Below are 18,488 nucleotides of genomic sequence, written 5' to 3'. Positions count from 1 at the left end.
GAAAATAAAAATCTGTCAAGATTTTTCATTTAAAGAATCAAGTGCCCTCAAATCATATAATTCTATTCCTTAAGGATTTTCCATGTAGATCTAAGTCTGAATTTAGTTTTTCACCAAAAATATCATTTGTGAGACTATCTCTCAATTAGCCCATCTGAATGTTCTTTCTATTGATACTAATTCCTGCTGGTGCTACTAGTATCTTAAAGGTGGTCATTAATAAGAAAGAGAAATAAAGAATTATTACCGTCATTCCTATCCAGAAAGAAAATCACTGAAAACATGTTTTTTGTTTGCTACTGGTTTTATAAAACTATGCAGATAGGTTCACCATGGTTAGTCAAAAAATATTCCTTTAAATTAAATTAACCAGGCCGGCGCCGTGGCTCAATAGGCTAATCCTCCACCTTGCGGCGCCGGCACACCGGGTTCTAGTCCCGGTCGGGGCGCCGGATTCTGTCCCGGTTGCCCCTCTTCCAGGCCAGCTCTCTGCTATGGCCAGGGAGTGCAGTGGAGGATGGCCCAGGTGCTTGGGCCCTGCACCCCATGGGAGACCAGGAAAAGCACCTGGATCCTGGCTCCTGCCATCGGATCAGCGCGGTGCGCCGGCTGCAGCGGCGGCCATTGGAGGGTGAACCAACGGCAAAGGAAGACCTTTCTCTCTCTGTCTCTCTCTCTCACTGTCCACTCTGCCTGTCAAAAATAAAATAAAATAAAAAAAAAAAAAAAAAAAAATTTAAATTAAATTAACCAATTACTAATCTACCTTTTTCATCAATCTCCTGAGTTAATAAACCTAAAAATGTCAATATAACTGAAAACAAAATTCACAAACCTACTAGAGCACACTGTAAATTGGAGACTTTGAAGAGTAATTTAAACACATTAAAAGATTCAATGACAGTATAGAAAGCATTAGTACTTTGTTAGGGAAAAAAAAGCCCGGACATAAAAAGACACTATTGAGGAAAGTCAAAATCAGTACAAGCATAACTGCAGTTCACCAAAAAGGTATAAAACCAGTGCAGAGGGCAAACTGCAAAACAATCCATGCAAACAAAGATTAACCAAAGAAGAGGTAAACAAAAATAATATGGCACAGAGGTTACCCAATCTAGGTCCACAATCTCATTTACTGTGGGATATATAAAAAAGAAACAAGCTCTGTGATTCCAGGTATAACTTTACTTTTACCTCTTGCTGACTTTTCCGTATTATTAAAATCCATATTTTTACTGAAATAAATTAATTATATACAGTACTATGAGCAATCTACTAAAATGTAAAAGCAATTCAAATACATGTTAGCTAGCTTTGTAATCAGTGTTTCCTCTTTAATACATCAATTCTTTTCACAGACAATAGTTTACACAAGATATAATCAAGGTCTATAAACAAAATTTTAAAATTTGTTTTCACAATTTTGGTTTAGAAGTGAAGATGAATACCTTTGCAGTGAAGACGGCCTGCCTTGCCTCAGGTATCATATAAAGTTGCTGTATTGTGGAAGCCAAGTAACAAGTAGCTCCAAGGTTTGTCAGGCCAACAAACCTACATTCTGCACGGACATCTTCATGAGGCCAGTAGTCCCACTTGTAAGGTGCATGGGCTGCTGAAGAAAGAGGGAGGAAAGATGACCCCCCCAAAAAAAACTATTAGATAATGTACTTTTGCTTTTATTAACAGCCACTACTGTCATCAGTTGTCTGGATAATATATACAGAAAATTATATATGATAAATTTTCAAATTAGGTGTAAGAATGCATACAATTAATTTCCTAAAAATTCAAAGAATCATCCAAATTTAATTTCACTTCGAACTAAATCAATTATCTAAAAATTACCAAAGTATTTAAAATACTTATTAAAAAGTCCTTTCAGCTGGATTTTTTAAAAAATCAGTGTTTTTTAAAATTTGAATACAATCCAGCCAACAAAAGTTCATAATATGAAAGTGGCTGAAGAAAGAAAAGACTGCTTACACTGCATATGCTGGGCCATAACCCAGTTATGTATTAGCCTGTAGTTTTCAACTGATCCCTTCACCATCTCTACTAACAAATCATAAGCAGCAGCTCTTGAAGAATGTGATTTGCACTTTGGCTGTTGTCGATCTTTCAGACTAGGCAACAGAAACAGCAGATTGAAGATATCTCTCAAAAACTCCTGAGACAGGGGAAGAAAATACAAAAATTAATTATGTTACTACAACATAATAGTATATTCCAAATACAAAAAATAACTTAAACAGAGTAAACTGGATTATATACAAAACTACAATTTACTAAAATCATTCAAAAACTTAACAGCAGGGATGATATTGTGGCCCAGCAGATAAAGCCACCACCTGTGACAGAAGCATCCCACATGGGTATCAGTTTGAGTCTTGGCATTCCACTTCTGATGCAGTTCCTTGCTAATGCACCTGGGAAAGCAGAAGATGGCCCAAGTGCTTGGAGCCCTGTGCCCATTTGGGAGACCAAGAAGAATCTCCTGGATTCAGCTTAGAGCATCTCTGGTTTTTGTAGCCATTTAGAGCATGAACCAGCAGATGCAAGATTTCTATTTGTGTGTCTCTCTCTAAAGCTCTGCCTTTCAGATAATAAATCATAAAGACAAAAAAAAAAACAAAAAAACAAAAAAAAACCCTTACCAGTGACATCATATACATTATGTGAAATTCTTCCTAACATTTATTTCTCTTAGAAAAAGTGAGTGCCTAGCGATTACCTTTAATCTTTCCCTCTTAATATCCAACAGCTCATTGTTACAGATTATCCACATATAATGTTATTACTTTCCACTATTAAGTGACCAAAGATTTTAAGGCCTGAAAATCCTCATCTTAACTCCAGTACATGCTATAAAATGTCTCTGTATTTACTTTTCTCCTGATTTCACTATACTAACTTGCACTAAAGCAGCAAAAGAAGCAATGTTCGCACACTGAAGACTTACTAAGTGCCAGGCAGTGTTAAAAGGCTCTTAAATAAAATGCAGTAGAGGTTGAGAATTTGCCAGTCATTTCTCATAGAGTTAAGAGATGCCAGATCAGGAAGACACCAAGCCTTAACATCTTTACTACTGATGTTCAGACTGAATAGGTTTATCATACAACTTCAATATTTTAAGGGTATCAACCTCCAGATCTTCATTTTTAAATTTTTTTTTTTTTTTTTACAGGCAGAGTGGACAGTGAGAGAGAGAGACAGAGAGAAAGGTCTTCCTTTGCCGTTGGTTCACCCTCCAATGGCCGGCGCACCGCGCTGATCCGAAGGCAGGAGCCAGGTACTTATCCTGGTCTCCCATGGGGTGCAGGGCCCAAGTACTTGGGCCATCCTCCACTGCACTCCCTGGCCACAGCAGAGAGCTGGCCTGGAAGAGAGGCAACCGGGACAGAATCTGGCGCCCCGACCGGGACTAGAACCCGGTGTGCCGGCGCCACAAGGTGGAGGATTAGCCTAGTGAGCTGCGGCGCCGGCCCAGATCTTCATTTTAAATATACTTTTCCATCAACTCACTCTGCCTGAGAAAGTGGGTGCAGGGTTATCTGTGCTACTTGCTCTTCCTTAATTGGCATTTCTTCCTGGATTTTTTACCATTTCCCTATACAACCCAAAAATTATGATCCAATGCCATGAAGTATAAATAAATCTTCCTGGGGTGCTGTGCAGAATAAAGACCAGACAATAAGAAAGAAACTTCATTACATTTTTAAATTTTTTTTTAATAAAAGTGAATTTACAAAGTGCAACTTTTGTATTGTTGTGGCTTCCCCCACAACCTCCCTCCCTCCCGGGGCCCTCCCCTCTCCCATCCCGCCCTTCATCGAGTTTCATTTTCAATTACCTTCATATACAGAAGATCAACTTAGTAAACACTAAGCAAGGATTTCAATAGGCTGCACTCACACAACCGCACAAGGTATAGGGTATTGTTCGACTAGTAGTGTTGTCTTTAAGTTTCATAGTAAAACACATTAAGGACAGAGATCCTATGTGGGGAGCCTGTACCCAGTGACTCCCGTTGTTGATTTAACAATTGGCACTCTTATTTATGATGTCAGCAAGCACCCGAGACTCTTGCTATGAGCTGTCTAGGATATGGAAGCCCCTTGAGTTCACCAACTCTGAACTTGTTCAGTCAAGGCCGTATCACAGTGGAGGTTCCTTCCTCCCTTCAGAGAAAGGCACCTCTCGCCTTGATGGCCTGTTCCTTCTGCTGGGGTCTTGTTCACCAGGATCTTTCATTTAGATTTTTTCCCACCGTGTCATGGCTTTCCATGCCTGTGAGACTCTCATGGACCTTATAGCCAGATCCGAATGTCCCAAGGGTTGATTCTGAGGCAGGAGTGCTGTTTTGGGCGTTTGCCATTCTAGGAGTCTGCTTCCCCCGCAGGATCATTCTCTCCCTTTTAATTCTATCCTTCATTATTTCCTTACACTGGTCTTATTTGTGAGATCTCTTCGACACTTACCCTATCTTTTTGATCAGTTGTGTACTTATACTTATCACTTTACCAAGTGCCCTGGCATTGGTACCTGCCTCCTTGGTAAGACTGAGTTGAAATCCCCTGGCACATTTCTAGTTCCACCATTGGAGGTAAGTCTGAGTGAGCATGTGCCAAACTATATATCTCTTTCCTCTCTTATTCCCACTCCTATGTTTCACAGAGGTCACTTTTCTGTTAATTTTAAATGCCTAAGAATGATTGTGCATTGATTACAGAGTTCAACCAGTGGTCTTATGTAGAACAAACACAGCAACAACAACAATACTAAAAGGAATAAAATAGTAAGTTGTTCCTCAACAGTCTAGACAAGGGCTGATCATGTCATTGTCTCTCAAAGTGTCCATTTCCCTTCAATGGGTATCATTTTAGATGCTCGTTTAGTTGCCATCAATCAGGGAGAACATGATATTTGTCCCTTTTACACTGGCTTATTTCATTCGGCATGATGTTTTCCAGCTTCCTCCATTTTGTTGTAAATGCCCGGATTTCATTGTTTTTTTACTACTGTATAGTGTTCCATAGAGTACATATCCCATAGTTTCTTTATCCAGTCATCCGTTGATGGACATTTAGGTTGATTCCATGTCTTAGCTATTGTGAATTGAGCTGCAACAAATATTGAGGTGCAAATGGCTCTTTTCTTCTCCCCTTTAATTCCATTTGGGTATATTCCAAGGAGTGGGATGGCTGGGCCCTATGGTAGTACTATATTCAGGTTTCTGAGGACTCTCCAAACTGTCTTCGACAGTGGCTTTACCAGTTTGCATCCCTACCAACAGTGGATTAGTGTCCCTTTTTCGCACATCCTCGCCAGCATCTGTTGTTGGTTGATTTCTGTATGTAAGCCAATCTAACTGGAGTGTGGTGAAACCTCATTGTGGTTTTGATCTGCATTTCCCTGATGGCTAGGGATCCTGAGCAATTTTTCATGTGTCTGTTGGCCATTTGGATTTCCTCTTTTGAAAAATGTCTGTTAAGGTCCTTGGCCCATTTTTTTATGGGGTTGTTTTGATTCTGTGGTGTTTTTTTATCATTTTATAGATTCTAGTTGTTAATCCTTTATCTGTTGTGTAGTTTGCGAATAACGTCTCCCATTCTGTTGGTTGCACCTCTTCACTTTCCTCTTTCCTTTGCTGTTAAGAAACTCTTCAATTTGAGGTAATCCCATTTGTTTATTTTATCTTTGATTACTCGTGCCTCTGGGGTCTTCTCCAGGAGTTCTTCACCTGTTCCAACATCTTGAAGGGTTTCCCCTATGCTCTCAATAAGTTTCATGGTGTCGTGGCGCATTTCTAGTTCTTTGATCCATGTTGAGTGGATTTTTGTATAAGGTGTAAGGTAGGGGTCTTGCTTCATACTGTGACATGTAGACATCCAGTTTTCCCAGCACCATTTTCTGAAGAGGCTGTCCTTGTTCCAGGGGTTGGTTTTAGGTCATATGTCGAATATGAGTTGGTTATAGACGTTTGGATTGATCTCTGGTGTTTCTATTCTGTTCCATTGGTCTATCCATCTGTTTTTGTACCAGTACCAGGTTGTTTTGATTATAACTGCCCTGTAGTATGTCTTGAAGTCTGGAATTGTGATGCCTCCGGCCTGTTTTCACTGTAAAGGATTGCATTAGCTATTCTCGGTCTCCTGTTTCTCCATATTAAATTCAGCATCATTTTTTCTAAGTCTTTGAAGAATGACTTTGGTATTTTGATTGGTATTGCATTGAACTTGTAGATTGCTTTTGGGAGAATGGACATTTTGATGATATTGATTCTTCCAATCCATGAGCATGGCAGGTTTTTCCAATTTATTGTGTCGTCTTCTATTTCTTTCTTTAGTGTTTTGTAATTTTCATCATAGAGGTCTTTGACATCCTGGGTTAAATTTATTCCAAGGTACTTTATTGTTTTTGTGGCTATCATGAATGGGATTGATCATAGAAGTTCTTCCTCGGCCCTGGCATTATCTGTGTATACAAAGGCTGTTAATTTCTGAGCGTTGACTCTACTTTACCAAACTCTTCTATGAGTTCCAATAGTCTCTTATAGGAGTTTATCGGGTCCCCTATATATAGTATCATGTCATCTGCAAATAGGGATAGATTAACTTCCTCCTTTCCCATTTGTATCCCTTTAATTTCTTTTTCTTGCCTGATGGCCCTGGCTAACACTTCTAGGACCATATTAAATAGCAATGGTGAGAGTGGGCATCCCTGTCTGGTGCCAGTTTTCAGTGGAAATGCCTCCAACTTTTCCCCATTCAATATGATGCTGGCCAATGGTTTATCATAAACTGCCTTAATTGTGTTGAGGAATGTTCCTTCTTAGGAACATGCTTAGGGTTTTCATCATGAAAGGGTGTTGTATTTTGTCAAATGCTTTCTCTGCATCTATTGAGATAATCATATGATTTTTGTTTCTCAATTTATTAATGTGATGTATTACATTGATTGACTTTCGAATACTGAACCATCCCTGCATAACCAGGGATAAATCCCACTTGGTCCGGGTGAATGATCTTTCTGATGTGCAGTTGGATTCGGTTTGCCAGAATTTTGTTGAGTATTTTTGCATCTATGTTCATCAGGGAGATAGGTCTGTAGTTTTCTTTCTCTGTTGTGTCTTTTCCAGGCTTAGGAATTAAGGTGATATTGGCTTCATAGAAAGAATTTGGGAGGATTCCCTCCCTTTCAATCGTTTTGAATAATTTGAGAAGAACGGGGGTTAGTTGTTCTCTAAAGGTCTGGTAAAATTCAGCGGTGAAGCCATCCAGTCCTGGGCTCTTCTTTTTCGGTAGTGCGTTTATTACTGCTTCAATTTCTTCCATGGTTATGGGTCTGTTTAGATTTTCTATATCTTCACGGCTCAGTTTAGAAAGGTTGTATGTGTCCAGGAATCTATCCATTTCTTCCAGGTTCCCCAATTTGTTAGCATACAAATCTCTGTAGTGGTTTCTGATGATTCTTTTTATTTCTGTTGTGTCTGTTGTTACATTTCCATTACTATCTTTGATTTTACAGATTTGGGCCTTCTCGCTCCTTTTTTTGGTTAGTTGGGCCAATGGTGTGTCGATTTTGTTTATTTTTTCAAAGAACCAGCTCCTGGTTTTGTTGATCTTTTGTATTTTTTTTTGTTTCAATTCTGTTTATTTCTTCTCTGATCTTTAGTATTTCTTTCCTCCTTCTGGATTTGGGCTTGATTTGCTGCTGTTTTTCTAAATCCTTGAGGTGCATGGAGAGTTCATTTGTTTGGTTCCTTTCCAGCTTCTTGATGTAGGCACCAATTGCTATAAACTTTCCTCTTAGCACTGCTTTTGCTGTGTCCCACAGGTTTTGATAGGTTGTTACCATTTTCATTTGTTTCTAGAAATCTTTTGATTTCTCTTTTAATTTCTTCGATGACCCACTGTTCGTTTAGGATCATGTTATCCATTCTCCATGTTTGCATATGGTGTAGAGATTCTTGGGTTGTTGATTTCGAGTTTCACTGCGCTATGATCTGAGAAGCTGCATGGTATAGTTTCAATTTTTTGAATTTGTTGAGGCTCCCTTTATGCTCTAGCATATGCTCAATCCTAGAGAACATTCCATGTACTGGGGAAAAATATGTGAACTCTGTGTCTGTGGGGTGGAAGGTTCTGAAGATATCTATTAGGTCTATTTGGTCTATAGCGTCACTTAGCTCTGTTGTTCCCTTGTTGAATTTGTCTGGTTGATCTGTCCATTGGTGAGAGTGGGGTGTTGAAGTCCCCTGTTACTATTGTATTTGAATCTATATCTCCCTTCAAATCCTTTAGTAATTCTTTTGGGTAGCCAGACGCCCTGTAATTAGGTGCATATACATTTATAATAGTAATGTCCTCCTGTTGGATAGATCCTTTAAACATTATATAGTGCCCTTGTCTCTTTTAATAGTTTTTATGTTAAAGTCTATTTTGTCTGATATCAGGATGGCCACACCAGCTCTTTTTTGATTTCTGTTACCTTGGAGTGTCTTTTTCCATCCTTTCACTTTCAGTCTGTGTGCATCTTTGCTGATAAGGTGTGTCTCCTGAAGGCAGCATATAGATAGATTCTCTTTCTTGATCCAATCAGCTAGTATATGTCTCTTGGTAGTAGAATAAAGACCATTCACATTCAGTGTGATTACTGTTAAGTACTGTCTTTTCCCCTTCATGTTTCCCGAAATGAGCTGTCTATGCATTTTGAACTTTGCTTGTAGGTTACTCTACATTTTTTTTTTTTTGTAGTGAAGTTCTTGTTTTTCTATTTCTGTGTGCAGCATGTCTTTGAGCAAGTGTTGTAGGGTTGGACGCGTGGTTACAAATTCTTTCAGTTTCTGTTTGTCTTGGAAGATCTTTATTTCCTCTTCATTCATAAATGATAGCTTTGCCGGGTATAGTATTCAAGGTTGGCATTGTTTGTCTTTTAAAACTTGAAATATATCATGCCATTGTCTCCTTGCCTGTAGTGTTTATGATGAGAAGTCTGGGGTGAGTCTGATTAACTTACCCCTGAATGAGATTTGTCATTTTCCCTGGCACATTTTAGGATTTGTTCTTTGTGTGTCACTGAGCTGAGTGTTGCCACAATGTGGCGCGGTGAATTTCTCTTCTGGTCTACCCTGTTTGGAGTCCTGGCTATCTGTTGAATTTGCCTGTTGTTATCCAGCTGCCTTTGTTTGAAGTTTTCTGATATTATTTCATTGAAAACACCTTCCAATCCATTCTCTCTTTCCACACCCTCAGGGACTCCTATTATCCGAACATTACACTGTTTGATTGAATCTTGTAGTTCTCCAACCGTATTTTTTAATTTTTAATTTCTTCTTGTGTTTGAACGGATTATTTTATTATCTGGAAGTTTGTCTTCGAATTCTGATATTTGGTCTTCTATTTCATCTATATGATTTGCGAGTGATTCCATGGTATTTTTTTATACGGTCAACTGAGTTTTTCATTTCCAGTATTTCATTCTGGCTTCTCTCTAGGATCTCTAATCCTTGGGCTTGTTTTTCGTTCAGCTCTCAACACTGTTTCTCATTATTTCTAAGTAATCTGATTAATAATTTTCTGAATTCTTTTTCTGGCATGGTTTCAAATTCTTCTTCTTCAGCCTCTGTAATGGTTGGTTTGGCCTGCTCCATTGGCGAGTTTATGTGTTCTTCTATATTCTTATTGTGGCTTTTTGTTTTTTGGCATTCCATCTGGGTGGTTTTTCAGGTTGATTTCCCTCTGCTATAGGCTGCTGTGAGTCTGTATCAATATCCAGTGTAAGCAGGCTGCTCTGCCTTCCAGAGTGAGTTTGTTTATTTTTTACTTATTTATTTATTTATTTTTGTAACTTGAGTGGGCTGGTGTCAGGGCTTTGAGGTGCCAATCTCTGCCCCTTGGGGGCTGGTTTCCTTGTTCCTATGTTCACCCTTATGTGTCTGTGCCTGGGGTTCGTTGGTCAGCCACTCTCTCACTGCACCTCCTTTGTGAAGAGTGTCAAGTAGCTCCAGACCACCTTTGGACTCCGCCCCTGCTGCTTCCTGTTTTGGAGCAGAGGCCAGCCCCCTTTAAGCCTGAATGTAAACAAACAGGATGGCTGCACTCTGCCCACTGTAGCTCTGATTGTGGGTTGGGCAGCTCCTAAGGATCCTGGCATTTTTGATCCCTCAGTTCGTCCCCCTGGATCCTGCCCTCTTCCCACGGGCGCTATTCAAATTTTTTTTTCTGGTAACTTGAGTAGACTGGTATCAGGGCTTTGAACTGCCCTCCCTCGCTGCCCGCCCCTGCACGAGTGTCGTGTCGCTCCACTCCACCTTTGGGCGCTGCCTCCGAAGGTTAGTGCAGAGGCAGAGGCAGTTCTCCGTTAAGCCCAAATGTAAACACACACAAGATGGCTGCTTCCCGCCTGCTGCAGCTCCGACTTGGGGGAGGGTGGAGGCACCAAGGGATCCTGGCTTGTTTAGTCCCTCAATTAGTCCCTCTGAATCGCGCACTCTTTCTGCAGGTGCTACTCACTCTGTTCCGTTTTCGATTTCCTCCCCCTTTCAGTCGTGCGTGTCTCAGTGTCCATCCCAGGGTGGGTTGGGGGTGGGGAGGCGACACCTGTTGCAGCGGTGCTGGGCGAGCGCCCTGTATCACCTTGACTTCCAGCGCTGGTGCATACACACTCCTGCTGGCGTCCTGCACTTCAGGCTTCCGCGTCCTCCTCGCAGGCCCACCCTGTCTCCCCAGTTCCAGAAGGGCTTCCCTTTCCCCAAAACTACAAATTCTCACCCCTCTTTGGACCTTCCCTTCCCGGACCATCGGTGTGCTCCCTCCCTATTCCGCCATCTTCCCAAACTCCTCTTCATTACTTTTTTTTTTTTTTTTTTTTTTTTGACAGGCAGAGTGGATAGTGAGAGAGAGAGACAGAGAGAAAGGTCTTCCTTTTGCCGTTGGTTCACCCTCCAATGGCCGCCGCGGCCGGCATGCTGTGGCCGGCGCACTGCGCTGATCCGAAGGCAGGAGCCAGGTACTTATCCTGGTCTTCCAATGGGTGCAGGGCCCAAGGACTTGGGCCATCCTCCACTGCACTCCCTGGCCACAGCAGAGAGCTGGCCTGGAAGAGGGGCAACCAGGACAGAATCCGGTGCCCCGACCGGGACTAGAACCCGGTGTGCCGGCGCCGCAAGGCGGAGGATTAGCCTAGTGAGCCACGGCGCCGGCCTCTCTTCATTACCTTTAAAAAGGCTGGAATGTAAGGCTGGTCCGTGGCTACACTGTGGGAACTTAAGTACTAAGCAGTTCCCTACCCTGGCATAAATCTTTCCCACAGTGATAAAAAAGGCTCACTGCACCTAAGTATATATAGTTTATGCTGAACGCTTGTTTCCTCTAAAGCTTGGAGCTTCGGAGACTGTGGTCAGTTATGCAATATCATATGCCTATATAATACAAACCATGAAAAAAATCCACACTACTAGACTCAAGACTGCTCCCTTTGTAGGTACAACTTCACAAATGTGGCCAAACTCTTGGCTAGGGAAATTAATCATGTCCTGTGCAATGCCACTGGAAGAAATCTCTTTGAAAGCCTGAAGCTAGTTCTCTCCAGACTTTGTCCCATAAATCTCTTTTCCTTAATTTTCCTGAGTCATTCTGCTTTCATAAATCTTAGCCATGAATACAACTATAAGGTAAGCCTGTTTGTCCTAGTAAATCATCAAAACTGGGAGGTAGTCTTGGAAACTCAAGACAAACACACACACACACACACACACACACACTCTAAAAGATACCTAAGTATTTTTCCTCTTCCATTTTACTAGTATTAAAGAATGTGCATAATTTTGAGTTTGCAAAGAAAACTTTATTCAGTCAAGAAATCTGGAAAATTAAAGGGTTTATTTCATAGAGGTGACCCACTGAAAACATTATTTTAGAATTCAGAATTAAAATTATTTCCATGCAAACACAAAACAACGCATTTACTTGAAAAGGAAAATAAAGCCAAACTCATTCAAATATAATGAAATGGCTACTAAATTAAAAATGAACTACCTTTGACAAGCAGTTTAGATCTAGAAACTAAATGAATTCAACACCTGTAACTTCAATATTTTGATGAAAATATATTTATAGCCTGTGATAAAAACATTTTACTAGGAATACTAGGTTGGTAAGAGCATACTAAAATGAACAATAAATTAGTTTACCATTTTAGTTCATCAGGAAAGCAGTTGTCTTTTTTTTTTTTTTTTTGCAGTTGTCTCTTAAGAATAATATATATATAAGCTAACGAAAAAGTGTAGCAGATTAAGACACCTCCTGCAACACTGGCATCACCTATGGGCGCCAGTTCATGTTCCAGCTACTCTAATCCAGCTTCATACTAATGTGCCTGGAAAACCAGCATAAGATGCCTAAAGGACACGGGCCCCTGTCATTGCTGTGGGAAACCTGGACCAAGCTTCTAGTTTCTGGCTCTGGCCTGGCCCAGTCCCAGATGTTAAAGCCATTTGGAGAGTTAATCAGCAGATGGAAGACCCCTCTGACTCTTTCACTCTAAGTCTGTCTTTGAAATAACTGAATCCTTAAAAAAAAAAAGATATGTATGTAAACATACCCACTTGATGAATCATGTTAAAATCATTTGAAACTAAATAATACAATGTGCTCAAACTGCTGCTAAGAGAAAATTAAAAAATTTTAATGATAGGTCATAGAACTATTTTTTGACATGTAATTATAAAGAAGTTCAGAGAACTAAAAAGCATTCTTGAATGGAAGGTGCTTTGTTTATGATGGTTATAGAGGTTAGAAAACATAAGACTAGACACCTTGACTGACGGGAGTTCACCTTTAAGTTTATAGATTGTACCTTCTCTGTGTCCTCTTGTCATCCAAGGAGTGAGGGTCTGGCTCTCTATAGCACTCTTAAAGGGCATGAAACTATAAACACCTCCCAAAGGCCAAAGAATAGCCCTGATCAGACAACAAATATGCTAATAACTTAATCCTTTATATATATATTTTTTATTTATTTGAAAGAGTTAGATAGAGAGATAGAGACAGAGAGAGGGGTCTTCCATCCACTGGTTCACTCCCCGACATGGCCAAAACAACCATAGCTGCACTGACCCAAAGCCAGGAGCTTCTCCGGGTCTCCCACATGGGTGCAGGGACACAAGGACTTGAGCCATCTTATACTGCTTTCACAGGCCATAGCAGAGAGCTGGATCGGAAGAGGAGAAGCTGGGACTCAAACCTGTGCCCATTTGGGATGCTGGCACTTCAGGCCAGGACTTTAACCCATTGTGCCAAGCACCAGTCCCAATCCTGTATTTTTTTTTAACTTCTGTAACTTGAGAAAACAAAACTATGTCCAGTCCGATTTGTAAATGTTATATAAACAAGGTTTCTCAGAATCTGAATCGATACAAACAAGGCAAGAAGAGGATTAATGAACACTGTCACTTAGCTTAATAAGAGTCACCCAAAACTAGGTAAGACAAATCCTTCTCATTAATGCATACATTTTCAATGGTTTCATTTTAATATTTCATACTAATTTGGCAAACTCTGAAGTATCTTTCTTTTTTTTTAAGAGTTAGACAGTGAGAAAGGTCTTCCCTCCGTTGGTTCATTCCCCAAATGGCCGCCACAGCTGGAGCTACGCCAATCCAAAGCCAGAAGCCAGGTGCTTCCTCCTGGTGCTTTCCATGGGCAGGGGCCCATGGACTTGGGCCATCCTCCACAGGTCACAGCAGAGAGCTGGATCGGAAGAGGAGCAACTGGGACTAGAACCCGGCACCCATATGGGATACCAGCGCTGCAGGCGGAAGACTATCCAAGTGAGCCATGGCGCCGGCCACCAAACCAAAATCTTTATGGTGCTTGCAATGTTCTGTCGAAATAATCAATGTAACCATAACTAAATATGAGAAATTTAAGACAATATCACGTGACCACAGTAAAGCATATTTTATAAATTTACGTATTTTTATTGCACAGAAATTCAAGTGCAAAATAAAAAAAGTTTAAGAGAAATACATTTCGGCTGGCGCCGTGGCTCAATATGCTAATCCTCCCTGCCTGCGGCGCTGGCACACCAGGAGATAGTCCCGGTCAGGGTGCCGGATTCTGTACCAGTTGCTCCTCTTCCAGTCCAGCTCTCTGCTGTGACCCAGGAGTGCAGTGGAGGATGGCCCAGGAGCTTGGGCTCTGCACCCGCATGGGAGACCAGGAGAAACACGTGGCTCCTGGATTCAGATCAGCGCGATGCGCGGCTGCAGCAGCCATTGGGGGATGAACCAACGGCAAAGGAAGACCTTTCTCTCTTTTTTTTTTTTTTAATTTTTTGACAGGCAGAGTGGACAGTGAAAGAAAAGGAAGACCTTTCTCTCTCTCTCTCTCTCTCACTGTCCACTCTACCTGTCAAAAAATAAAAGAATAAAAAAAATACATTTCAATAATATGCTGTGAAAGAGTCAAAAAGAAATATTATGAGGGTATTAAGACAATGTAGGCCAGCGCCGCGGCTCAATAGGCTAATCTTCCGCCTAGTGGCGCCGGCATACCGGGTTCTAGTCCCGGTCGGGGCGCCGGATTCTGTCCCGGTTGCCCCTCTTCCAGGCCAGCTCTCTGCTGTGGCCAGGGAGTGCAGTGGAGGATGGCCCAAGTCCTTGGGCCCTGCACCCCATGGGAGACCAGGAGAAGTACCTGGCTCCTGGCTCCTGCCATCGGATCAGCGCGGTGCGCCGGCCGCGGCGGCCATTGGAGGGTGAACCAACGGCAAAGGAAGACCTTTCTCTCTGTCTCTCTCTCTCACTGTCCACTCTACCTGTCAAAAAAAAAAAAAAGAAAAAAAAAAAAAAAAAAAAGACAATGTAGCAGAGGCTGGTGCTGTGGCTTGGAGGGTAAAGCCGCTGCCTGCAGTGCCTGCATCCCATATGTGTGGTTCGAGACCTGGCTGCTCCACTTCCAATCCAGCTTTCTGCTATGGCCTGGAAAAGCGGTGGAAGATGACCCAATCCCTTGGGCCTCTGCACCTGCATGGGAGACCTGGAAGAAGCTCCTGGCTTCATATCAGCCCAGCTCCAACCGTTGCAGCCAATAGGGAAGTGAACCAGTGGATTGAAGTCCTCTCTTTCTCTGCCTCTACTTCTCCCTCTGTAACTCTGACTTTAAAATGAACAAACAACTCTTAAAGAAAAAGAAAACAATGTAGCAAAGTAAAATTTCAGGAAAAAGCGTTTTTATATTTAAAATGATGGTGATAAGGGGCTGGTGCTTGGCCTGGGGGATAAAGCTGCCGCCTGCAATGCTGTCATCCCGTATGGGCACCGGTTCAACTTCCACCTGCTCTACTTCTGATCCAGCTCTCTGCTAATGCACCTTAGAAAGCAGCAGAGGATGGCCCAAGTGATTGGGTCCCTACTTCTCTCCTACGTGGGAGACCCAGATGAAGTTCCTGGCTCCTAGCATCAGCCTGGTGCAGCCACTTTAGGAATGAACCAGTGGATGAAGATTTCTCTCTTTGTATCTCCCTCTCCCTCTGTGTAACTCTGCCTTTCAAATAAAATAAATCTTTGGAAAAAAAAAAAAGAGAAAAGAAAATGACGGTGACAAATAAAAAATTGTGACAGCACTTAGATTTCATTATTTAACTTAAAAGAGCAACATAATTTTACCTTTCAAAATAACAGTTTCAGGGGCCAGTGCTGTGGCGCAGTGGGTTAATGCCCTGGCCTGAAGCATCGGCATCCCATATGGGCGCCGGTTAGAGGCCAGGCTGCTCCACTTCCAACCAGGCACTCTGCTATGGCCTGGGAAAGCAGCAGAAGATGGCCTGAGTCCTTGGGTCCCTGCAACAACATGGGAGAACCAGAGGAAGCTCCTGACTCCTGGCTTCAGATTGGTGCAGCTCCAACCGTTGCGGCCAATAGGGGAGTGAACCATTGGATGGAAGACCTCTCTCTCTCTGACTCTCTTCTCTCTGTGTAACTGACTTGCAAATTAATAAATGAATCTTTAAAAAGTTTCCAAAAACCCTGGATATATGTAATTTATAAATAGTTAAACTTGAAAAATTTAGAAATTTAAAATGGGGTAGGGGCAGTTAAGCTGCAGCCTGCAAAACTGTCATTCCACATGATTACTGGGTTAAGTCCCAGCTGCTCCACTTCCAATCCAGTTCCTTTCTAATGCACTTGAGAAATGAGCACAAGATGGCCAGGGTATTTGAGCTCCTGCCACATATACTCAAGAACCGGATGCTGCGCCATTTGGGGAGTGTACCAGCAAACAGAAGATCTCTTTTCTCTCTCTCTCCCTAAATAAATCAATCTGGGGGAAAAAAAAAATCCATGAAAAGATACCTAGATTAACTCAACAACCTGGAAGGAATCCGTAAACAATTCTAGTTCAAAGATCAATGTACTCTATTGCTTTTCCATCTCTTACCACACTAATTTTGCTAAGGCACATTCCTGACACTATTTCATCAAAAAACTTACCAAAGTTTAACTATCACAATGTTTTTGGCCCCCAAATTTCATACACTAAAATCTAAGCACTAACATGATGGTATTGGTAACTGAAGCCTTTGGGAGGTAATTAGGTCATGAGGGCTGTGCCTCAAGAATGAGATTAACGCCCATTAAAGACTTTAATCTTGTATTTCTCAACCTCTAAATTGTAAGAATATCTTCCCAGGGGCCAGCACTGTGCTGTAACAGGTAAAGACGCCACCTGCAGTGAGCATCCCATTTGGGTGCCGGTTCCAGTCCCGGATGCTCCTCTTCTGATCCAGCTCCCTGCTATGGCCTGTGAAAGCAGTAAAAGATGGCCCAAGTATTTGGGTCCCTGCACCTGTGTGGCAGACCCGGAGGAAACTCCTGGCTCCTGGCCTCGGATTGGCTCAGCTACAGCATTGTGTCCATCGGGGGAGTGAACCAGCAGACAGAAGACCTGTCTCTGTCTCCCTCTGTCTGTTTTTCTCTGCCTCTGCCTTTCAAATAAAATAATTAAATCTTTAAAAAAGAAAAATCTTTCTGTTCATAAGCTATCTAGTTTACAGCAGCCTAAACATAGACAGCAATATTTTTACAAAGAAAAATAATTTCCAGTGCTCAACATCTGGATTCATAGGTTCCCAAATTTACCTCCCAAATTTTCTCAAGCCAAATTGAATCACTCAATTTCCTGCACAAACTGAGTGCTTTCCTATGACTTAATTTTTACTCACATTCTTTCCTTAAATGCTATGGTTTCCTTTACTTTTCCACCTAAGAAAAACTACCCATTACAAATGTAGTACCTTATTCAAAGTTTTTCCTAATCATGTCAGTGTAATCCCTGAGGATATCTCTTAAAGAGCTCTTATTTTCTCCTGTGAATTACAAATATCATGAGCAGCTATTATTTGTGAAGGTACATACAAATTGTGGAAAATTGTAGATAAAGCAGGTTCTCAATCATTACAACAGATGCACTACTCAATTTTCAGTTCAAGAATCAGGAGCAGGTATTCATTCTAGTGGTTAACACTTCTTTGGTTCCATACTGGAGTACCTGGGTTCAATATCAGATTCCAGGTTCTAACTTCAGTTTCCTACTAGTGCACATCCTAGAAGGCAGTGATGATGGCTCTAATTACTGGTACCTGTCACCCATGTGGGAGACCTGGACTGAGTTCCTGACTCCTGGCTTTGGCTTGGCCCAGTCCAGCCATTGCAGGCACCAAGGAGGAACCAGTCAGCAGATAGCAGTGTATGTGAACTAACTCTCTGCCTCTCAAGGAAATAAAATTTAAAATTTCAAAGTGTCAGACGTGATACTTCAATCATCCATTCATTCAACAAATCTTTTATTAGATAATAGGCAGGGTATTAAAGAACAGTGTCTATATTTTCAAAGGGGAAAAAGAAGAAATCAGGAATTGAGGAAGGAGGAGGGAAGAAAGAAGTAATAACAGTTGTGGTGAAGTTGGTGGCAGAGACTGTTACAAACCTATAAAACCTAAAAAACTTACTATAAGGCTCTCTACAGAAAATTTCAGTGACTCCTGCACTAAGGTAAATTCTAGAAGAAAAATTCTAAAAGTTCTATTTGAGTAAGTGCCAGCTTTGTGGATCAGCAGATTAAACAACTGCCTGTAAAACCAGCATCCTTTATGAGCACCAGTTCAAGTCCCGGCTGTTCCCTATTAATGAACCTTGGATAGCAGCAGAGGATGGGCCAGGTCCTTGGGCCCCTGTACACGCATGGGAGATGTGAATATAATTCCAGACACTCAGCTTTTGTCTAATCCAGCCCTGGCCATTAAGGTCATTTCAGGAGTGAACCAGCAGATGAAAGCGCTCTCTCCCACTCGGTAACACTGCCTTTCAAATAAACAAACAAACCTCGGGGGAGCGCTGTGGCCCAGTGGGTTAACGCCCTGGCCCAAAGCACCAGCATCCCATATAGGCGCCGATTCTAGTCCCGGCTGCTCCTCTTCTGATCCAG

At 41.7% G+C, this 18,488-nt stretch overlaps 1 protein-coding gene across 8 annotated transcripts in view; it reads right to left on the bottom strand.

Moving 5' to 3' along the window:
* USP34 (ubiquitin specific peptidase 34) overlaps positions 1-18,488 on the bottom strand; it is a 234,077-nt gene that overhangs the window by 73,983 nt on the left and 141,606 nt on the right. For all 8 annotated transcript variants that reach the window (XR_016229347.1, XM_051838286.3, XM_051838300.3 and 5 more), the window contains 2 exons: positions 1,984-2,167; positions 1,449-1,609 (listed from right to left, as the gene is read on the bottom strand). Coding sequence is in view for 7 of the 8 variants with exons in the window: in XM_051838286.3 (XP_051694246.1) it covers positions 1,449-1,609; positions 1,984-2,167 (345 nt within the window). In the remaining variant the exon portion in view is untranslated. The remainder of the gene's footprint in view (positions 1-1,448; positions 1,610-1,983; positions 2,168-18,488) is intronic.

Source organism: Oryctolagus cuniculus, chromosome 2 (genome assembly GCF_051225735.1).
Source record: "Oryctolagus cuniculus isolate XC-2025 breed Fujian yellow rabbit chromosome 2, ASM5122573v1, whole genome shotgun sequence".
NCBI lineage: Eukaryota > Metazoa > Chordata > Mammalia > Lagomorpha > Leporidae > Oryctolagus > Oryctolagus cuniculus.
This window is presented reverse-complemented; position numbering and strand designations above follow the sequence as displayed.